Source organism: Castor canadensis, chromosome 14 (genome assembly GCF_047511655.1).
Source record: "Castor canadensis chromosome 14, mCasCan1.hap1v2, whole genome shotgun sequence".
Taxonomy (NCBI): Eukaryota; Metazoa; Chordata; class Mammalia; order Rodentia; family Castoridae; genus Castor; species Castor canadensis.
This window is the reverse complement of record NC_133399.1, coordinates 1,193,569-1,216,440: the sequence shown is the minus strand read 5'-3', so window position 1 is coordinate 1,216,440 and position 22,872 is coordinate 1,193,569. Positions and strand designations below refer to the sequence as shown.

The 22,872-nt window shown below is 58.3% G+C and overlaps 1 protein-coding gene across 1 annotated transcript; it reads right to left on the bottom strand.

Moving 5' to 3' along the window:
* Window positions 1-838: 838 nt before the first annotated feature.
* Window positions 839-22,369, bottom strand: Ncan (neurocan). Its single transcript, XM_074053635.1, has 15 exons — window positions 22,284-22,369; window positions 18,329-18,402; window positions 17,215-17,622; window positions 16,143-16,317; window positions 15,862-15,989; window positions 15,213-15,506; window positions 13,597-14,175; window positions 11,820-13,145; window positions 8,873-8,989; window positions 8,275-8,388; window positions 7,187-7,345; window positions 5,649-5,731; window positions 3,970-4,114; window positions 3,244-3,426; window positions 839-3,008 (listed from the first exon to the last, which is right to left on the bottom strand). The coding sequence occupies exons 2-15, from the start codon at window positions 18,399-18,401 to the stop codon at window positions 2,866-2,868; spliced, it is 3,927 nt and encodes a 1,308-aa protein (XP_073909736.1). The 5' UTR covers window position 18,402; window positions 22,284-22,369; the 3' UTR covers window positions 839-2,865.
* Window positions 22,370-22,872: the final 503 nt, after the last annotated feature.

The following is a 22,872-nucleotide window of genomic DNA, read 5'->3' as shown; positions in this document are numbered from 1 at the left end:
TGGGGTGGGTGGGGAAGCCCCCCCACATCACCCTCCCTTCCTCCTCCCGCCCCACTTTCTGTCCCCCGCCCCTCCACCCATGGTCTGCCCCTTAGCTGTGTCCTAATAATACAGGGCAAATACTGGAAACTGAGTCAGGACTTTCTGCCCAGGAAGGGAAGAAAGGGGAGGACTGGAAGCTTCTAGGATACAAAACCAGAAGAGAACAAAGGGTTTGGTGGCAGCCATCTAGCTACCTGTACAACCTCCAGAAAGTCCCCAGATGGCGACCCGGCGTGGGAAGCAGGGGACCAGGCGCTGGCCTGGGTGGCCAGGACCTCCAGCTGGGCCCTGGCAGCCCCCAACAGAGGATGGATGGGGAGGGGCGCGTTCGCAGGTTCGCGCATGCGTATGCAAATTGCATCTGATTCCAAGGTGGTGGTTGGAGGGGACTGACTCCACCCCCTTCAGGCTCCGCCAATGACTGCTGTGGCTCATCTCGCTGGGCAACTCTGATTGGTCCAAGAGTGTGGGCGTAGCCTCTGCAAACCAACAAGACTCGGTCGGTCGCACCGGTGGCTCACAGCTGTAATCTCAGCAACTCAGGAGGCTGACATCAGGAGGATCTTGGTTCGAAGCCAGCCCCGGCAAATAATTCGAGACCCCCCCCCCTCTCAAAAAAACCCATCACAAAAAAAGGACTTGTGGAGTGTCTAGCAAGCACAAGGATCCCAGTTCCAATCCCAGTACCCTCCAAAAAAGACTCCATCCACCTCCTCTAGGAAGCCCTCCCTGATCACCCCCAGGGTGATCATGCCCAGTGAATGCATGAAGGGATCAGGCAGCGACAGGCCAGTCGAACTGTTAAAAAAATTTTATTAAAATGTCCAAGAAGAGTACAATAATGTCCACAGTGTCAGATTCCACAGGTCCACGGAACACTGCAGCTCACGGCAACACCAAGAGAGCCCACGGCCGTCCACGCACACGCACTGCCACGCGGGGCCACGGACACACACGCACCTCCCCGAGGGAAAGAGCAAAACACGAACCCCAAGTCTAGAAAACACAGGAGCCCCCCACACACCCCGGGAGTACCGAGCCAGACCCCAGGCAAAGCCAACATCCCGGTCCCCAAGCCCGGGACGAGTGTCCTGGGACGTGGGTGACAGCAGACGTGTTACCATCATCTTATTAAATCTAGAACTGTTAAGAAGATAAACCTACGTCCTGGGTTTCCTCAGCAATAGCCAGGTTCCGTGGCTCACGCCTGTAATCCCAGCTACTTGGGAGGCTGAGATGGGGAGGATTGCAGTTCGAGGCCAGCCTGGGCAAACAGTTCAGGAGACCCCCCATCTCCAAAATGACCAGAGCAAAATGGACTGGCAGAAAGGCTCAAGCGGTAGAGCGCCTGCCTAGGAAGTATGAGGCCCTGAGTTCAAATCCCAGTCCCACAAAAACAATAAAAGGAGGGGGGTGGGTAACATTTTCTTAGCCATAGAGACGTCGAGAGGGTTCAGGTGTACAGAGTCTGTATCCTTACCATAATTCCTACTCCGTAATTGTCAAGTGCGGTTATTACTTCCTGGGAGGGATCCAGGCTCAGTTAACACATTTCCCTCTCTGCTGAGCCCTAAGTGGGCCGTACATGTGCTTCTCTTTCCAACCTGCAGTGGGCCATTCTGCACTGTGGATTTGGGGTGCTGGGGATGAATCCGGGGGCCTCACGCACGCTAGGCAAGCACTCATCACTGAGCTCCACTGCAACTCCAACACAAATCCACGGATTTGACCCCATCTGGAGGGCTGGTGGGACACCAGGCATGGAGGAGAAGCTGTAGATCTTCCCGGTTTGGCCCAGGATCACGGAGGCAGAGTCTGGAAGTCTGGCTCAGGGAAGTCTGTCGTGGGCCGTAGAACTGGGGAGCAGGGCAATGTGAATTTTTTTCCCATCTAAAAACTAAGAGCCAGGTGCTGGTGGCTCCCGCCTGTAATCCCGGTTGCTCAGGAGGCAGAGATCAGGAGGCTCGGGGTTCGTGCGTGCGTTTCAGTTTTAACAACGCCACACATCGCTCTAGGACACGACACGGGCTTCTAAGTCCACCAGGCATCGGTGGACGCAGGGATAGGACGGGACTCAGGACAAGGACACTACAGCAGCGGCTCGAGGGACAAGAGGGCACCTGCTTGATCCAAGATGTTCTTCGTCTCCCTGAGAGAGGCAGGGGGAAGAAACCGGGGTTCCTCTGACCCTAAATCCCCTCTCACACGTGCCCGACAGAGGGATCTGTCCACAGTCACAACAACGGGGTTCCACGGAGCCATACCCCTGCTCCCTGTGACCCGAACATCGTCACCCCAGCTCCGAGGACACGCAGGGTGACGGTTTTCCATCGCGCACCAAGACCAGAGACAGAACTTGGGCTGAAGTCCAAGTTCCCAGTTGTGCTTCCGTGCAGCCATTTCCTCCCAAAGTCGGTGACTTTAACTGATCGAGGAATCGCCAACCGTTTAGTAAACTAAGCCTGGATCTCTGGCGTGCAGAGGGATTCCTTTGCACAAATCCAAACGTACACTCTGGTCCCTCACCGACGCCTCATCTCAACAATGGGCAAATGAAAGATCAAATCGTCCTCGAGGGTCCCTCAGCTGGGAGGTGCACCTGGATTTCAGCTTGAGACACATGGTCACCTGCCATTGGGGACCGTGTGGAGGGGAAAAAGAGGAGGGTTGGGGAGCTTTGTACAGGGGACTATGCGTGGGGCTGTGGCACGGGTGGGGCTCGGGGGCTTCCAGACCCTCTGGCTTCTCTGTGGGCCGTGTCTCAGCAGGTGAAGTCCAGAGCGGGAGTGGAATAGGGGCGGTGCTGGGCCCGTGCCGGGTTCCTCAGCAGAAATTGCCTTGGTCCTTGTCCCAGTCCCCCGCGGGGTGTTTCTTGTGTTTTCTACGTTCCTTGCGTGATTTGTGACGGTGGTGCTGGTGCTGGTGCTGGTGGTGATGGTGTCGACGGATCCGATGTGACCGTCGGGCTGGGAAAGGGGACAGGAAGGGACAAAAGTTGGGGAGGCCTCCACAGAGGAGGAAAACCAGGAAACAAACCGGGCGGGCTGCTAAATTCTCACTTATCTGCAAAGCTGTGTTACCGGACTGACACTTAAGCAGTCCTCCTGCCTCGACTCTCTCTTGAGCCGGTAGCTGGGACTACAGGCATGCCCAACTGCTCCTGGCCGCCACAGGTTGGGGGTCTCTGCAGGCAGCACTTACGTTTGGTGCACACAATTTGGGGTCGGTCCCACTTGGCATTGGTCCGGCACCGGATGGTGGCCACATGGTGCTGGGCAAAGCCTTCCTCGCACCGGTAGCGAACGGTGGCGTGCAGGTTGTACTTGGTTTTGCGGGCACCGACGAGGGAGGCATTCTCCACGGTGGGAGGGGGACCACAGAACACTGGGGACACACGAACCTTGGCTGAAGGAAGTGGACCCTTTTTTTTTTTTTTTTTTTTTTTTTTTGGGTGGTACCGGGATTTGAACTCAGGGCCTTCACCTTGAGCCACTCCACCAAATAACCTATCTTTTTTGTGACAGGTTATTTTCCAGATAGGGTCTCTCGAACTGTTTGCCCGGGTTGGTTTCGAACCGCGATCCTCCCGCTCTCAGCCTCTTGAGTAGCTGGGATCACAGGTGTGAGCCGCCAGCCCAATTCTTACACCAAGCACAGAGCATGCGCGGGGAATTCCAGCTGCTCAGGAGGCCGACATCAGGAGGATCGCGGTTCGAGGCCAGCCCCAGGCAAATACTTCACGAGACCCTAGCTCAAAAAAAGCCCAACACAACAGGGCTGGCGGAGTGGCGCAAGTGGCAGAGCGCCTGCCTAGCAAGTGTGAGGCCCCGAGTTCAAGTCCCGGTGCCGCCCAAACTAAGCAGCTGCTAGAGCACTCGGCCGGTCACGGGAACCAGCCATCGGGAAGGGGCGAGGGTGGCGGGGTACCTGTCCCTTTCTTGCACACGTAGGGCAGGTTGTAGTTGCAGGGGACGTCATTCCAACGCCCGCTCTCGTGAGCCACCATCACCACGCAGTCCTCCCCGCCCGCGAAGAAATTGTCCGGCTGTTTCTCCCGCCAGTTCTCGAATTGCTGTAGGAAGAGGGAGCGGCACCTGTGACACCCCCATCCCCCACCCCTGGCCTCCGCTCTGGCCTTCCTGCCTCCTGTCTTGTGAGATAGATTTGAATGCAAGGGGACCTCAGCCTGGAAGTCCTGGTGGGCTTCTCGAGGAGGTGACAGGGATCCAGACAGGGAAAAAAGTTGCAAGCAAAAAGAACAGCAGGTGCAAAGACCCGTACCTGGACTGGCCTCAAACCCACATCCTCTGCCTCCCAAGTAGCTGGGATTACAGCTGTGAGGCACTGCACCCGGCTCTCTTTACCCATTTTCCTTTCTTTTTTTTTTTTTTTTTTTTCCTTCACTTTACCCATTTTGAAGTCCTCGGTGTTCTGTAACCGTCACACTATTTCCAGAACCTCTCATCCACGACAAGCCGAAATTCTGTGCCAGTTAAGGAAAAACAACTCCCCACTCTCCCCTGCTCCCGGAAAACACGAGTCCTACCTTCTGTCTCCCTAAACGCGCCTCCTGCCTCTCTGTGCTCTTATGTCTGGCTCACGGCACTGGCTTTTAGCCTTCTTTTGTGCGATGGTAAGGATGAGCCCAGGGCATGGTGCACGCTGGGTAAGCGCTCGCCACCGAGCCACACCTCAGCCCGTCACTGTGACCTGTAAGGTTCATGCGTGTTGTGCCTGGGGACAGTCGGTCAGTGCTGCTTACGGCTGAATACTATTCCATCGCAAGGACGGACCAATTCTGTTCACGCACTGACGGATACCGGGGTTCTCGCCCCCTTTCGGGTGCTCTTTTTTGGGGTATCTCTTAGACTAGCTTTCAATTCTGTTCAGTTTTGTTGTGTTTTGTGGCATTGCTGGGGAAGAAGCCCCCAGGCTTTGTCACCGAGATAAGATTTCAAAGCCCGTGTAAACAGGGCTGGGTGGCTACGCCTGCAACCCCAGCCCTCCAGGCCAGCTTGGGCCGCACAGGGAGACCTCATCTCAAAGAAGAAAGGCCGGGCACTGGTAGTCTGCAGTCTTAGCTACTCGGGAAGCTGAGATCAGGAGGACCAGGGTTCGAGACCAGCCCTGGCAAATAGTTCACGAGACCTCCCCCACCCCATCTGCAAAATAACCAGAGCAGAATGGACTGCAGGTGTGGTTCAAGCGGTAAAGAGGCTGGTTTGCAAGCACAAAGCCCTGAGTTCAAATCCCAGCACTGCAAAAAAAGAAAGAAAAACAAAGTCCCCACGGCGGGCAGCGGTGTGGGCAGCCAGGGTCCAGGTGACAGGTGCAGTGGCTCTGCAGGACAGGGATGCAGAGCAATGTGGCTGACTGAGTGACCCAGGGGACCAGCAGGCCCAGAGCAAGAAGAGGCCTGACTCTCACGGAGTTCGACAGCCCTCAGCCATGGCGGGGGAGGTCGGGCTGCTGACGTGGACCCTATTATGCTCGCTGCTAACCCCAGCATCTCAGGGACACTGCGACCTTGGAAGCCCACCCGCGATTGCTTTGCACAAGAGGGTAAACTGAGGCCACGGGGCGGAGAGCAGGGACCCGCTACTCACCAGCCCGGAGTTGTCTGTCCACTGGAAATCCCTCTCCACGATCCTGTCGTTCAGGCCGATCCACGTGTTTTCATGACCGAAGCCTGGGGGAGGGGCGTGAGGGGCGTGACGTCATGGGCGTGGCTGGGGCCCAATGTGAGGAAGGGGGGCGCGAGGGGCGGGGCGTGCTGTGATTGGGTGGAGTGTGAGGGGCGGGGTCTGGGACATGATGTGATTGGGCGGGGTGAGAGAGGTGGGGCGGGGCATGATGGGAGAGGGTGGTGGGGAGTGATTGGGACAGAGGGTGAGAATTGGACGTTGCAGGAGTGGGCGTGGCTTGAGTGGGAGGTGTTTGAGGTGGGCGGAGCTTTGTTTGGGAGGGGCATGATGTGCGGGGCGTGATGTGACTGGGTGAGTGGGCGTGGTTTGAGTGGGCGGAGGCATGCGTGGTGGGTGGGGCTTTGGTGTGTTGGGACGGGGCATGATGGGCGGAGGGGGTGGGGCATGAGAGGTGGGCGGAGCACTGGGAGGGCGGGGCTTGAGAGGGCGTTTTGTGACTGGGCAAGACTTGAGTGGGTGGAGTGTTATTGGCGGGGGCGGGGCGGGGGCGGGGCGGGGAGTGCCTGGGCGCGGTATAAAGGCTGCCGGGCCGCCCGGTTCCCAGCCTGGGGCGCGGGCAGAACGGAGGTGGCACGGGTGGCAGGAAGGACTTAGTCCCTTTCCATCTGGAGGTGGCTGGACGTGGAGGGAAAAGCAGGTGGGGGGGCGAAATGATGGGGGCGCGAATACGGGGGCGCTGGCTCCCGCCCGGGGAGGAAGAAGGGAACCAGGGACCCAGGAGCCGGGGGATGAAGGATGAAAGAATCAGCGGGGGACGGGATGGATGCACTTGGGGCAGAAGGGACAGTGGATCAAACAGTAATGCCAGCCACTCTCTCCTTTCTCTAGGTTCATCCCCTGCATCACAGATGCGCCCTCCCATCTATCCCCTATTCTCTTTATCATAGGAGTCATTAAATTGCAGTACTAAAAGAAATTACGGTGTAGGATAATACAATAAAGCCTATGAGTACTCAGATGATACAAGTCTTAAATCACATATTATTTTTTGGCACTGGGATTTGAACTCAGGACCTTCACCTTGAGCCACTCCACCAGCCCTTTTTTGTGTTAGGTATTTTTGAGATAGGGTCTCATGAACTATTTGCCCAGGCTGGCTTTGAACCGTGATCCTCCTGATCTCTGCCTCCGGAGTAGCTGGGATTACAGGCGCGAGCCACCGGTGCCCAACTCTTAAATCATACGTTACTTAATTAGATATTTGCTCCTTTGTCCATATCCTCCCCACCCTCCCCTTCTCTCCCCAAGAACGTCACTGAGGACACAGGTCTGGCTCACTCACTGCTGTGGGGCACATTTGATGAATGAATAAATGAAGTGAATTATGAATGAAGGAAATGGACAGACAGGTGAATTAAGAAGTGGACAGGGCTTGTGTGAATGGACAGAGCATCCCCTTGCCCGCCCTCTGGCTGGGGCCCCCTCCCCAGAGCCCCTACTGTTGATGAAGCTGTGCTCCTCAGGCGAGTGGATGCTGGTCAGGTGGCCCGCCCGGCGGCGGCAGTCCCTTTCCGCGTCCTCCCACGCCCGACGATGGGCGAAATATCGGTAGCAGTGGCCCTGGAACTTGTGCCAGCCTCGGTCACAGCCTTCCGTGTCTGGGAGGTGGACAGGGATGGGTATGAGGTGGGCTGACCTTGATCCAAGGTCAACCAGCCACAAGCATGGCCAGTGCCCTAGAGATGTGATCCAGCCAAGGTCACCCCTCCACCTCAGGGGCCACCCCCCTTCTCTCACCTCCCACTGCCACATTAATTTATCTTCTTGGCACTGGGGAAGTGGCTTGAAATTCCTGAGTATAAGTCACAAAGAAGGGAAAAAAGACGGGTATTTACATAGAAACTTGCACCGGGGTTTGAACTCAGGGCTTCACGGTTGCAGAGCCGTTTGAGCCACGCCTCCAGTCCATTTTGCTCTGGTTTAGTTTGGAGATGGGGGTCTAACTGTTTGCCCTGGCTGACCTCAAACCTCCATCTTCCTGATCTCAGCCTTCCAAGTAGTTAGGAGCCAATATACTCACTTCATAAATGGAATACTATTCAGCCGTAAAAAAGAACGAGGAACGGATTCCTAGGTCAACACTAGGGTAAGTAAAAGAAGCCAGGCACAACCTGACACACACATATTGCGTGACTCCATCAACACGAGCCATCCAAAAAACAGCAAAGCCACATAGACAGGCGGCAGAGCAGGGGCTGCCAGGAGCTACTGCGTGGGGAAGTGACTGTGATGTGGACGGGGTCCTTTCTGGGGGTGTTGAAAAGCTCTGGAAATAAAAGCGAACGCTGCATAGCACTGAAAGTGATTCCACTGAATTGGTGAAGGCTTGGCATGGTGACACACACCTGTAGTCCCAGCCGCTCAGGAGGCTGAGGTGGACTTGAGCCCAGGAGCTCACAGCCTGGCTACAGAGCAAGATTGCGGCTCAAAAGACAAAAATAATAACAGTAATCATTTACCTCCGGTGGGATTCAGCCATGAACCCAAAATCCACAGCCCGGGCAGCGGGGCCACAGTGGACGCTCACCTTTCTCACACAGGCTGCCCCCATAGCTGGGGAGGCAGAGGCAGACAAAGCCATTGACCTCGTCAATACAGGTGCCTCCGTTCTCGCAGGGGCTGCAGGCACAGTCGTCAATGTCTGGAGGGGAGTGGGAAGACACCGGTCAGAGGTCAGAGGTCAGAGGTCAGCCGGCAGAAGATGGCAGTCGGGATCCTACCGTCCAACCTCACCCAAGTCCGCACAGCCGCCCCCCCCACCCCACTGGTGGTAATGCAAATGAGGGGGTGGAGCCTTGCATAATTAACATAAATTAGCATTAATACGAGCGGGTCCCACTCTGGCCCGGATGAGGGAAAGGTCTCCAGGACACTTTCCTGGGGGGAGTCTGAGCCCTCTCACCCCTTTGTCTCTCCCTCCCAGCCCACCACAGCCAAGTCCCCTGGAGGGGACACATCACTTCAGCTGATTCTGCTGTGCTAAAAAAAAAAAAAAAAAAAATGGGGGTGGGACAGGGCTTTTCTTTGTGTGCTGAGTCCCGAGTCCCCCGGGTCCCCCGGGTACACCGCCCCAACGCTTAGGATCAAACGGTAGCAGGTTCCCATCCTGGGCCTGGAGCACTGACCCATCTCACAGTTCTCCCCGGCAAAGCCCTGGCCACAGCGACAGCCGTACGTGGTGCTGTTGGCATTGCAGGTCCCCCCGTGCAGACAAGGGTTGTTCTCGCAGGGATCCGAAGGGACTGGGGGGACAGAGATTATCCTGTTTATATTTATCGTTATGATCTTTGGGGGGGGGCCGCAACTGCGGTTTGAACTCAGGGCTTCTCGCTTGCAGAGCAGGCACTCAACCACTTGAGCCACTCCTCCCACTCCACTTTGCTCTGGTTATTTTAAAGATGGGGGGTCTCGAGAACTGTTTGCCCAGACTGGCCTTGATCCTCCCGATCTCAGCCTCCCGAGTAACCGGGATTACAGGCCTGAGTCACAGCTGTTCAACCGAGAGGTCAGGTTTAATCCCAGACTCTGCCACTCACCAAGTCACTGCTGTGAGTTTTGACTGAGTCATCTATAAAATGGAAATACAAATAGTTCTGACCACAATGCTGTCCGTGTGCAGCTCTGTGGGTGGCAGCCTGGGATGGCCCAGGCCCAGACACAGACGGGGCTTGGCCCAGAGCTGCACAGCGACCAACATGCAAGACTGGCCTCTGGGTCTCCAAGAGCCAATCTCCAGTTCCTGCATCCTGGAGTTTATTTCTGCTTTGCTGGGCTGTGAGGCCTCACTAGAAATTGAGATGGGATGGGCCGGGTATGGTGCACATGCCTGTAATCCCAGAATTCGGGAGGCTGAGGCAGGAAGATTGCAAGTTCCAGGCCAGCCTGGGCTGCACAGCGAGCTCGTTTCTCAAAAGAGAGATATCATCTCGATATATAGTCCCTCCTCCTTGTTCTCCTGGCCTCTGTTGTCACTCTCCACAGCCACCAGAGGGAGCCATGCAAACCAGCGTCACCCCTCCTCTTCCTAGAACCCTCCATGTCTCCCCACTGTCCTCAGAAGAAAAGCCAAGTGCTCACAGCAACCCAGGGGCTCTGCGCCAGCTGCGCCAACATCTCTCTGCTCAACCTGGCTTCGAACCGCCATCCTCCTGATCTCTGTCTCCTGAGTAGCTAGAATTACCGGTGTGAGCCACTGGTGCCTGGCCTTGTGTTTCTTATTTTCAAGATGGGGTCTCTCTTGCTTTAAGCCCTGACCACCTGGACTGTGATCCTCCTCCAGTTTGTGCTTCCTGCATAACTGGGAAGACAGGTGTGCACCACTGCACCCAGTCAGCTATTGGTGGAGATGGGGTCTCATGTATTTGCCTGGGCTGGCCTCGAACCAGTGTCCTTCCAATCTCTGCCTCACAAGTAGCTGGGATTACAGGTGTGAGCCACAGCTCCCGGCTCCATGTTTTTTTTTCTTTTTCTTTTTTGCAGGCTGGGAATGGCCTCATCCTCCGACACCAGGAACTTTTTATTCTGATTAACGGCTCTTGTGTGCATCTCTCCCTGGGGCGGCCATGTCCATCTGGCACCCCAGACTGCCACTTGAGCTTCCATCAATTAAGTGGAGATGGACGTGAAACCTGACTCCTCTGTGGTCCCTGCCAGATGTCAGGCTGACAGCAGAGGCACAATATTCCCATCCTGGGAGCCTTCTAGAGCGTGGTCACAGCATGCCAGCTTTCGGGGTTCAGGGAACTGGGCTTTCTCCCAGGGCAGGTGTGCAATAACGGCTTGTTAACTGAATGAAGTCACAGCTGGCCCGCCTGGGGTGGTCAAGTCCTGTCCCTTGGCGGTGGGTGACAGCGGTGCCCTGAGGCATAGCAAAGGGGACAGTGGGTGGCACGGTGGCCTTGGCGCAGCCCCAGCACGTGTGACGGCACGCGGGCGGGGGATGCGTGAGCCCAGCCAGGTGCCCCTCGCTGCCGACTCCTGCCCACAGACTGGTGGTGACTCAGTCCAGCGTATTTTTGGCTTCATTAGCATTTCTCCTGCAAGAGGGGGTTGGGGACACCAGGGTCCCCTCCTTCTCCCCCCTCCGCCGGGCTCTGCCGCCTCCCTTCGCACTGCACCGAGACCCCATTGTCAAATTCCTGTCTTTGCCCTCACTGCCTCAATGCCCACGTTGCTTGACCTCCCTGTGCCTCAGTCTCCCCATCTGGACATGGAGGACCATACTCAAGTCAGTCCTATAAAGAAAGACCTTTTAAGGATTAACTAAGATAATCCCAGTCAAGTGGCAGGCCAGCCGAGCACCCAGGTGATAACAGGGTCACCTGCGCCCATCCAGGGCACCAAAGGCTTGACCCAACCCGGGAAGGACACAGCCCGCAGGTGACGCACGGGGCACTTCATCTCCTCCCGCCAAGAAGAGGGGCAAACTCAAAACCAGTTGTGCTAATAAGACTGTCTTGCAACTCAGAAGGCGTGTTTTTTAATCAGTTTCTGTAAAAAAACCAACAATCAAACCCCTCAATATGACAAAATCTCAACCAAAGGACCGAGACTTGCAGCCGAGCTGCGGCCGCCTGGCCCTGAGGACGGACACCTGGCCAGCGGCTTTCTCTGGGCTTTGCTGGGCTCAGGTGGACATCATTTGAGTTCAACCGCTGGTGACTGTCCCCAAGACCTAGGCTGCTGTCTATAGAATGAGGTGACGCCTGCCACCCCTGTCCCTTCCTGGGACCCACTGTCTCAAGGTCCCCTGACCCAAGGTGGATCTGAACTCCAATTTCTCGCCCTCTGCCCCACCTAGGAGGCGTCTGTGTCCAACTCTGTGTTCCCCAGACCCGGCGGGGGCCTTGAAGGGCAGGCTGCAGTGACCTTGTTGAAAGTGACACACGCTTATCCCCCAGACAGAATCCCCCCACCGGAACCCGGTCACGAAAGTGGAAATGAATCCCGTACGACACTCATGCATCCTGCTCTCCCTCCCGAAATCCCATGGGACAACCCGCTCTCCCCCAGCCCTTGGTCCCCAGCCCTGACCACGCTGGGCTGGATGGAACCCTGGGATTTGGAACTCACCCTCGTCCGCACTTCGGTTTGCAGGGGTCCCCGGCAGGGCTGGCTCCTCTCCGCTCGCTGCCTCCTCCCAGAAGCCCTCCATGCCTGGCCTCCCTGCCACCACCTCCAGCTCGGACTCCACCGTACCCAGGGACACAGGCAGCAGGGCACTCGGAGAGCCCCACGGCCCCAAAGTCTCTCCTGAGGACACTGAGGCTGCTTCGTCCATGCTGGCCACCGTGGTTGTCCAAGAAGGAAGGACTGGCTTCCCCGGGGGGCTGCCCAGAGGTGGAGGGGCCGAAGGTCCCAGTGTCCCCTGGGCCACCATCTGGTCATCTGCCTCTAGATGGTGTTGGGAGCTTGAGGGGGTCAGTGTGGATGTGGTCAGGACTTCCACCTTGATCGCCTGGTCCAGGGATGGGAGCAATGTCACCACATCTGTATGCACAGCCACCTGAGGACTCAAAGTGTGACTCCTGGCTCCTTCAACTACATGGGGTCCAGACTCCCAAAGTCCCCCAGAATCACTGGGGTCCGGCACAACTGTGGAGTCTATACGACTCACGGAAGCTCCAGCTGAAGTCCCCCATGGCCCCAAACTTGGGGTGACTCCAGACATCAACACTCCAGGGTCCCCCGGGGGTGCAGATGGGACACTGCCATTGCTGTGCGATGATGACCAGGTGCCCGGTACCTCGTCCACAGTGACCACAGGCCCAGAAGTGGGGCTGTCTGCTGCGTGGGAGACCCCTGGCTCAGATCCCACTGCGCCTCCGATGCTCGTGGGTTCAGCGGTGGTCCCAGAGGGGACAGGATCTACCGTCATGGTCCTGTCCACGGAAGCCCACTGGCTGGAGTTGGGGTGCTCAGCTTTGACGGGCTGAGTCGAGATGATCCCCTTAATGTCCTCCCCAGGGGAGCTAGAGCCATTTCCGGTTTGTGTGTCCATGGCTGCCAGAGAGGGGACCACTGTGGAGCCCGGGGGATACACCTTGGTCTCTGAGACTGGTGACAATGGGACTGCAGCCGTGGCGTCACCAAGCTGCCCCTCAACCGTAGAGTGTGGCTCTGGCCACAGTTTGGGGGCACGTAACATGGCCACGATAGGTAGGTCTGGGGAAGTGACCATGGGGGGTGCCTGCCAGGGGGCCATGCTGGAACCCTCTGGAGGGCTGGAGACAGGGACAGTGGGCTCTGAGGGAGACCCGGGCAGTTCCAAGGTGGCCACCTTCCTGCTGGGGGCCTTGGCTCCCTCTAGTTTTGGGTCAGGGGTCCTGCTGGGGGCTGGGATGCTGGGTGGGATCTTGGTTGGGGGCCATAGCCAGGGCCCCCTGCCATCAGAGGGACCTGTAAGATCAAGAGTAATTGTAAGTGCTGGGCACCAGTGGCGGATGCCTGCAATCCCAGCTACTTGGAGGCCGAGATGAGGAGGATCAAGGTTTGAGGCCAGCCCAGGCAAATAGTTTGGGAGACCCCCATCTCAAAACACTCAACACAAAAAAGAGCTGGTGGAGTGGCTCAAGTGGTAGAGAGCCTGCCTAGTGAACGTGAGGCTCTGAGTTCAAATCCCAGTGCTTCCTAGTGACACCCCTGTCCCATCCCTCCTCAAAAAGGAGAATCATCTTATAGTTATCGTCACAGCTGCTGTGCAACTCCTCGGTCCCCAGCCTGCGGAAAAGGGGGCTCTTGAGGATGGGCAAGGGGACCCAGCTGGGACTCACAGAGTCCTCCCCAACCTGAGGACAGCCATGTCTACCCTTCTGGTCTCCAGATCCCCCTGCCCTTGAACGGCACTCACCTGCTCCAGGTACATCCACCTCGTTGGTCAGAACGGCCCAGGGACTCCGGCTGTGGCCACTTCCCAAGGCCTCTGTGGCCGTGGGAGGCTCCACGTGCTTCCCAGCAGCCTCTGGGGTGGGTGGCGGGGTGGGGACGCCAGTCTGGAGCTCCGCCTGCAGCCTGGGCTCAGGTTCCTGCCGTTGGAAGTGGCGCCCGTTCAACCCTTTGAAGCGAGTCCTCTTCCTGGGCGTGGGGCTGGCGGAGGCCACTTCTGTGTGGACGGCCCCTGCTGAGCCTACCACCGTGCTGCTGGGGCTGGGGGCCACCGTGCTCAGCCACACCGCCCCAGGGGGCCACAAGGCCAGTTTGGGGTCCCCAGGGGTAGAGCTGGGTGTCTTTGGAGACTCCTGCTTCTTTGCTAAGACCAGGGGTTCTTCTTCTCCACTGGACACCAGGGGCTCCTGGAAGGCAGGGGTGATCTCCTCCTCCAGGCTGGGCTCCAGTTCTCGGACTGCGGGCCCCTCTGCCGACAGAATCTCCCCCTCATCTCCAGATGAGGGCGTCTCTGGGTCTCCATGTTGCGGCGTGGGGTGATGGGCTGTGGGGGAAAGCAGAAGAGGCTGTGCTAGGGCTCAGAGTTGCCCCAGTTCTCCTTGATGTCTGCCCACATTCCAGCTTGCTGCGCTGTCAGGCAGATTAGCTGTGCATCTCTCCGCGCACCCTCTGCCTCTCTGGGTGGCTCCTGACACTCCCCAGCCTGAGAAAGGGAAGATGCACTGCGATCACCTGCAACTCACTGACAGGGTCTGGGTCAACAGGCCACAGTGCGTTCACAGACACCTTGGCCCTTGGGCAAAAGCTCGCGGAGAGATGCCATGGATCCTCCCTTGGGGACAGGAGGTGCCCAGTAGGCACGACCCCCACTAAGGGTACTTGTTTTTGCCACCCAGGGCCGGGCCAGCTTGCGCAAAGGACCTGGCCCATTGGAGTTGAGGTTTGCACCTTTGGAGGCTGCACCCCCCACTACACACGTGGATGCACCCAGGTGTGGCACCCCCTGCTCCCCAGGGGGTGTGCCTATGGGCGTGGCTCCAGGTAGGACCTGCTCTGCCCAGAGGCGTGGCTTTTAGGGTTCTAGCGCCTGAGGACCTTAGGAAATACAGTCCACTGGGCAAAATGTGGCATCCTGCCAAAGCCTGGTCCCCCTAGGGGCTGTGTCTTCGCTCTATGGCCAGGCTCTTAAGAAAAGACCTGCGTCGGGGGCGTGGCCTCCTGTTGGGGGCGGAGCTTATCATGAGCGCGTTTCCAAGTGGCACTCCCAGCAGTGGGCGTGGCCTCCACTAGATCGCAAAGCCGTTAGGGCGTGGCCTTCACAAAAAATAATGTCCCCGGGGGCGTGGCCTCAAGGGCGGGGCTTATCACTAGCGTCCTTTCACAGGAAAGCGGGTTCTGGGGGCGTGGCCTTTGGACAGGGGCGGGGCTTATTGTGAGCGCGTTTCCAAGTGGCTCTCCCAGAATTGGGCGTGGCCTGCAGCAGCAAGTGAAGCTGTTAGGGGCGTGGCTTTTCGCCTCCTGCGCGCCGCGGGGGCGTGGCCAGCGCGGGGGCGTGGCCTCTGGCGGCGGCCGCCCACGCACCTCGGAAGCAGTAGGCATCGAAGCGCGCGGCGGGCGCGGGGAAGCCGGTCCGGTTGGCGAAGCGGTAGACGGTGCGCACGCCCGGGGCTGGGCCCCCGCAGCGCCGGCGCGGCGTCTGAATCGGGTAGCGTACGCTGCCATCGGCCAGCCAGCCCGGGTCACACTGGTCCAGGCCCTCGTGCCAGGCCAGGTGCAGCTGTCCCACCGAGGCCAGCGCTGCGCCCTGGCGGTGGCACTGGGCACGCGCACCGGCCAGAGTCAGGCGGCGGGCCGGGCCCACGTAGAAGACCTCGCCTGTGGGAGGGGGGTGAGCAGAGGTCAGGGGACACCCCAAAATGGCTCAGTTAGGGTGGTGGTGAGAGGAGGCTGCGACCTCTGCTCGCCAGAGCATTAATTAACCAGCAGGGCTTTTAGCATCTTTGTACAAATGAGGTACCCCTTGGACCCCTGGGCAAATGGGGGTTCAGAGAAAGGGGGGTATGGGGAGGGGACAGAGGCTCAGAGAGAGGGAGACAGCTAGGGAGAAGGGCTCAGAGAAGGATGGAGGCAGAGGTGGGCCCCCATCTTGGGATGCAATTTAGGACAGGTGCATAGGGACTTAGGAAGAGGTGTGTATGGTGTGGGGGGGTCCTGCCAGGTCCAGACTTACCCCCCAGCTCGCGGGCAAAGCAGTACACATCGTAAAGTTCCTGTGGGTCACGCCTCCCATAGCTCCGAACCCCTGGAAGGCTGCTCCGGTCACCATAGCAACCAGGCCGGGACTGGGTGATAGGGTATCTGATGATACCAGGATAGGGGATCCCTCTCAGATGTGCACTCCTGCAGCTGTCTCTCCCCCCCCACCCCACACACACCCTTCATGTCCCCAAGGAGCCTCTTCTTTCCCCCAGGGGCTCACTCTCCATCTCCCCACCCTGCGCCCCACCTCACCTTACGGTGCGGTCAGAGAGCCAGCCAGCGTCACAGTTGTCAAAGCCATCCTCAAAGGCAGCTTGCAGGTGTCGTGGGGCGGCGATGGTGGCCGAGCTGAAACGGCAGGCCTCCTGGGCCTCCGCAAAGGTCAGTGCATAGCGGTCCCGAGCTGCCCGATAGTGGAACACAACACCTGGGTGGTGGTGGGGGGCCATCAGGATGGGGGAGAGAGACTCACACTTGGAGTCTTCAACAGCAGATCCCCCCCATGCAGAACACCCCCTCCCCCCAGCCTGGTACCAACAGACCTGTTGAAAGACAACCCCCTGCTTCCTGTCCTCACCCAGAGCCTGGCACAGTGCTGGGTGACAACTGGGGTGAGGAAATTGGTCAGGGCCACCGAGGGCTCAAATTTGACAAATATTTACTATGTGAAAAAGCAATTATAAACACCATGTCACGGAGCACTTATGACAACCCCATGATTATTCCAGAGGACAAAACAGGCTCAGAAAGATCGAAGCAGGAGGCAGAGCCAAAACTCACATTCACGAGGATCCGTCTCCAAAGACAGCTTTTATTTTATTTTCTCTTATTGTATTTCTTTTGGCAGTACTGGGATTTGAACTCAGGGCCTCACTTGCTAGGCCTACTCAGTGGGTGGAGCTTCGGCTCTGCCCTGCCTGCCTGCCCCCTCCTGGCAGTGGGTGGGCTCTAGGCAATGCCCCGCCCTCTCATGGCATTGGTCCTTCTCCCTTACTGGGTGGGGCTTAGGTTTTACCCCACCCACTCTGCCTTGAACCCTCCGCAGTGGGCGGGCTCCAGGCAATGCCCCACCCTCGCCTAGCCTCAGCTCCTCCCACTCAGTGGGTGGAGCTTGTTTCACCCCGCCCTCTCCTGGCATTGGCGTCTCCTCTCAGTGGGTGGAGCTTAGGTTTTACCCACCCCCTCCTAGCATTGGTCCCGCCCCAGTGGGCATTGGGCGGGCTCCAGGAAATGCCCCGCCCTTTCCAACTCCTCCCCTCCATGGGTGGAGCTCACTCTGCCCCTCCTCCTCCCGCCCTCAGCCCCGCCCCTGTCCCCGACTGACCGGTCACCTCCAGGGGCACCAGGTCTTGCTCATCTTCGATGCCTCTGACCACCTGGCAGCGGTACAGCCCCGAGTCGCTGGCCCTCAGGGGTCCCAGCAGTAGCGTGGCATTGGCTCGGTGCTGGGGGTAGGCAGGCAGTGACACCCGTCCCTGCCAGTCCTTGGCCACCCTCACCACATTGTCCTTAGCTACCAAGATGGGCAAGTCCTGTCGCTGGCCTGATGCAGTCCGCACTTTGGTCCACTTGATCCGAGGCCCGTCTCGGGCCACACCTGGCCAGGGCTGCAGGGTAAAGAGGCAGGGCAGGGCCACCAGCTCTGCCAGCGCGGCCCGCACCGACCCAGACCCCAACTTCTGCATGTGGAGCCCCTTCTCAGTGGTGGTGGCCGCAGTAGTGTCCTGTGCGCCTGGGGTGGGGAAGGCAGAGCAGAGAGAGGGACTGACTCAGAGGCAGAGACCAGCAGGGATGGGGAGGCCCACATAATGTCACCGTCCCCCCTGCTCTGTAAGATTCATCCAACACAAAAGGTCGCTAAACATAAAATGCAGACTTCCAATATCACTGACTCGCTGTGTGGCCGTGGGGAAGTCACTTGCCCTCTCTGAGCCTCGGTTTCTCCAAAGTCAATCAAGAAGCAGCCACGGGAGGGGAGGTGGCGTTTGTGAAGTGCCTTTTCTTTTTGTTTTTAATGCCACAATCAGTTTGTCTGATTTTCATAACCGTCTGCAGGGGTAGCCATGGTTCACTGAGGAAATGGGCTCAGGGAGGTAACTGCTTGCCCAAGGCCAGGGAGCAGATAGTGCTCTCTTGCTTCACCCGGGACAGACATCACTGATAAACTAATGCGTTATTTTCTAGTATTTGTCTTTTCTTTCTCTTTCCAGTTCCTTTTGGCAAAAACAGTGAGAGGCGGGGTTAAAAATAACCTCTCAGGTGTCTTGTTCGCTTTGACTGTTCAAAGACCTTTTTCATCTACTCGCATCTTACATGCCAGCAGGAGAAGGCTCTGGAATGAAAAAGCCCCACCCGGTCCACCCCGCAGACCCCTAGCTGTGGCTGCAGAGGGAAAAGCATTCCCCCCATCCCCGCTCCACCCCCCCTTCACAACTCACCCTGATCTCCAGCCGCAAGCAGTAGCACCGGCAGCATCAGGAGGCCTGAGGCCCAGACAGATGTGGTCCCCATTCTGGAGGAAAAGCAGAAGGAGGCAAGGAGAGTGAGTCATGGCACATCTTCCCAGGCGTGCAGCTCGGAAGGACCGAATCCCTGTAGGAATCTGGGACAGGAGCTCAGAGAGGCCAGTGTGTCACAGATGAGCCGAGCAAGCAAGGCCAGAGTCAGGATTCGAACCTAGGGCCCCCCCGCCCCTTCCCCCTGGCTTTAGAATCCAAGCAGTGAAACTTCATGGCCAGGAGCCCGGGTGGTAAAGTGAATCCAATTTGCTGTGTGACTTGGAGCACGTAGCTCAACTTCTCTGTGCCTCCTTTTCTTTGTAGGTCAGACTGGGATAGCTTCACGGTGTGGAGGAATAGATGAAAAGCTTAGAACTACCTGGCATCCGGGAGCTTATTTTAGCTGTTGCTAATATCTTATTATTTATCTTAATATAACCAGAACGGAAGTCTTATTTACCCCCATTGGACTGGGGTGGGCAGCCAACCAGAGGAGAGCAACCAGTCCCCATCCTCCCCGGGGTCCCCAGTCCAAACAGCAGGCCATGTTCCAAGCCAGCTTTTCATCTAGGTTGGCTGACTGACACGATTCGCAGCTCCAACTCCAGGATTTGGTAACCACCAAGCTTCTATTCTTGATTCCTGGGATATTTAAGGAGTTGCCAAGATCCAGCTGGAGGAAGGGGCCTCCCCACTGCCCAGCCCGTCCTCCCCCGACTCCAAGAGGCTTTGGAGGCCCAGAGATATAAAGAGGCCCAGTGACCATAAACATGGACAATTACTGCGTGCTTGCCATGAGCAGAAGTCCACTTCACGTGCTAGGGCGCCAAGGTGACTTTGGGGACCTCTCACCCTCCCAGAGACTTAACTATCCTGCCCAGGGCCCCCTCCCCCAGGGCCTCCTGCCCCTCGCCAGGGCTCAGAACATGGGCACAGATGGACCCTTGCACCACGCCCCTCTAAAAGAACAGGCCTGAGGTCGGGGTTATGGGTGGACTCCAGAATGTGAGGCCGTGGGACTCAGTTGCCCCCCTTCGCCACGGTCCCTCCCACTTCCCAGAGGCCTCTGAGAGGACAGCAGGGACCTGTCCGTGGTGCTGAACGCTGAGATGGTGACGCCACCTGGCCACCCTTATAATCCATCCCTGCCTCCTGCCTACGCACATAGTGGCTCAGAGAGGGCTAGCAGTTTGCTTGAGGCTGCCCAGCAGGGCAGAGGCCGAGATCAAGGTCCAGGCCCAGTGGCGCCAAACACCAACTTATAAACCTCAGCAGAATCTGTCTCCATGCAGGGCTGTCTTTATTTCTCCGCCTGGAAACCCCAAGCAAGCTTAGGGTGCCATGATGGGTGGATTAGGAGACAAGGCCAGGAAACTCTGCTTGTCTCTCTTTCTCTCTCACTCCCTCTCTCTCTCCCCTCCTCCGGCTCTTTCTCTCTCTCTCTCTCTCTCTGTCTCTCACTCTGTCTGCCTCTCTCACTCTCTCTCTCTCACACACACACACTATATGGTGGAGAGCTCAGATGACACCCAAATGTCCTGACTCAGTTTCCCCAACTGTAAAACCAGGATCACCCAGCACATATCTCCTAAGTCTATTCTGAGGCCACAATGAGCCAAGACGTGTAAAGTCCTAGACACGTTAAATTTAAAAACAGCTCTTTGTACACAAAACCTCGTGGGCAGGCTAAAAATATCCTCAGATGGTCCGACATGGCGACAGACAGGATTTCAGGTGCACACTCCCCCACCCCCTCACACACACCCGCCCACTCCCTTCTCCCTTCTCTGTCCTCCCCAGGGCGACAGAGGTGAGCTTTTACACAGCTGTCTGGGGCGGGCCCCTCATGAATGATTCATGAGACTCATGCATATGCAAGTAGGGGCCTGCAGGGGGAGGGGAGGGCTGGATCAGCAGCGTGAGAGTGTGTGTGTGGGGGGGGGGTCCCTCTCTCCCACCTCCTGTCTCAGGGGCACCCTGAGTCAGGGTGTCCCTCAGCAGGTGCTGTGTTGGTGACACGGGGTGCTGAGTTCAGGCAGGGACAGGTGTGTGGTGTGTGGACAGGGTGGACTTGAGCACGAGCCCACGGCAACCCGGTGCCCTGGGTGGATGGAGGGAGCCAGGTGAGGTTTCTGGGTGTGTGGGTCCCCCTTGGTGGGAGCTTTGCGCACAGACACGCACGTGCGTGTTCCTGGCCTGAGTCGGGGTGCGTGACTGTGCACGCCCGTGAGTGTGGGAGTGCTTGGAGGGGAAGGGAAGAGAGCTGAGACCTGGACTCACAGTTATCTCCCCAACTTTGCACGAAGATCTCACCCCCGTCCCCCACGCGCAGGGGCCACACGGCCAATCACACACACACACGCACGACACACATGCAGCCACACGGCCCAGACACAGAGCCAGGGAGAGACCCCCACACAACAAAGACTAGGCAGGCACAAAAGCATCTGCTACACAAAGACCCACACCCACGGCCTCAGGCCCCCACATGAGCCCCCCCAACAGACCCAATACCACCAGGCACAGCCCCCCAACCCACACACTGCCTCCAGCCCCCAGCACACACCGGGAGAGACCAATGTGGCCTTGCTGACCCATGGGCACGCATCGTTTGGCCACCTGGTGAGGTGGCCCCTGGCACAAGTTTTCTGACAAAGCCACCAACCACAGTCCTATCAGTCACAGGAGACCCCAGGCTCTGTGGGCACACCCACCCCTCCTCGACGCCTGCAGACTCACACACAAAGCCCCCCCCCCAGGGAGGGAGGGGGCCTTCCATGTGGGAATGTCCAGAAGCCACTGAGGCAGCGCATTTCTGGGGTCCCATGTTGCACCAGCCCTCTCTCCCCACTCAGACCTCATGTCTCCTGCAGGGGCCACTGCCACCAGCTCCCCAGCCTGGCTGCTTCCCATGCTTCTGAGGAAACAAAGCCCCATGTGCAAGGATGGGGGGTTCTCTATCCGCACCGGGTCTGGGGTCCCAGCCCCTGTGCCCTGGAACAAGGGGACTCCCACATGCATCTACACAGGCAGATGGAACTGAGGGGTGAGGCAAGGGTGTGGGGGGCTCTGAGGATGGGGACAGATGTGGAGGTGCTGGGGTGCTCCTTGTCTCTGGGCTGGTGTCCCTCACAGGTCCTGGGGATCCGTCACCAGCAACTGTCAGTGCCCGTCCCTGTCTAACATTGGCCTGGGACACCCAGAATGCCCCGTGGGAGAAGAAACAGCACCCCAACTCTAGATGTGCGTGGAAAAAACGGGGGACCACGTTGGGATGTCCCCCCACCCCTGGAACCTCCTCTCTGAGCAGGGACACTGTGACAGAACCGATCCCAAAAGGACAGATCCCAAAAGGGGGGGACAAGGCTATCTCCCCTTCCCAATGACCATCCACTCCGCGCCGACCCCCTCCTATTGAACTTGGGCTGATTTTGGGGGGAGCCCCCTCCCCACTGCAGTCCGGCCTGGAATCCTCCATTCACGTGCAAATTGGGAGTCCCCACTTAAAATCCTGGGGTGTCTCAGCTCAAGACACAGGGATGCCCTGATCCAGAGACCCTATTCAATCACTAGGGGGGTCCGTCTCTTCTCTCCAAACTCGGGGTGCGCCCCTCCCTGAACCCTAGATCCCAGGGCTGAGACCCACCCCCACTTGGACATCCTCCCCACCAGTGAGCTGATCTCTGTATCCCGGACCACCTTTTCCGTTCCCCCCTCCATGCGTATCCTCCCGACACCCCCAAGCCCCCTCTTCCACTCGGGCTCCCCTCCCCCACTCGCCCCTCCCCACCCGGGGGGCTTCTCCGGATCCCAGCCCCCTCCCTCCCCGATCTCGGGCTGCGTTTCCCACATCCCGAGGTCCACACGATCCACGGGTCCCCGCTGCCCCCCACACCTGGCTCCTAGCTCGGACGCATCCCGGGGTGCCGCCGGCACAAAGGACAGGACAGCGGGGCTCCGCCGGCCGCGCCCGCCCGGCCCTGCGCCCTGCGCTCCGCTCGCCCCGGCGCCGCCTCACCTCTTATATAGGGGCCGCGGGCTGCTCTGCGCATGCGCCGCGCCCGCCCGGGCTGCGCAAGGGAGGGGGCTCCCCCCTCTCTCTCCCCCCGCCCCGCCTCGCTCCTGAGTCCCCACTCCAGCGGGGGGACACTGCACTGGACTCTCCTCCACTCCCTCATTCTCTTCCTTAAAGCATCTCCAGCATGCTCCATCATTAGGGCTTGCCCCATTTTTACAGATGGGGAAACTGAGCCCCAGGGAAGCAAAGTTGCAAGGTCACGCACACCCAGAGGAAGACCAGGGTGTGTGTGCAGGGGAGGGGGGCTGGAATTCGAGCCCTGTACTGGATGAGTGTCCAAAGCTCAAGCTCCGGAAGCAGTTTTGGTTATAATTAGTGCTTTGCTCATTGATAGAGAGGAAACTGGCTCTGAGAGGTAGGAAAGAGGACTAGGTCACTGAGCTGGTAAGACAGATGCAGGGTCCCA

Bases quoted from the DNA above. Each gene is read 5' to 3' on its own strand.
- Ncan (XM_074053635.1), bottom strand. From the start codon at position 18,401: ATGGGGACCACATCTGTCTGGGCCTCAGGCCTCCTGATGCTGCCGGTG. The intron at 8,389-8,872 runs GTCAGTGCTCCA...ACTCCCCTCCAG, and splicing joins CGGGGAGAACTGTGAGATGG to ACATTGACGACTGTGCCTGC. The intron at 4,115-5,648 runs GTGAGTAGCGGG...CTCTTCCTACAG, and splicing joins GGACAGACAACTCCGGGCTG to CAATTCGAGAACTGGCGGGA.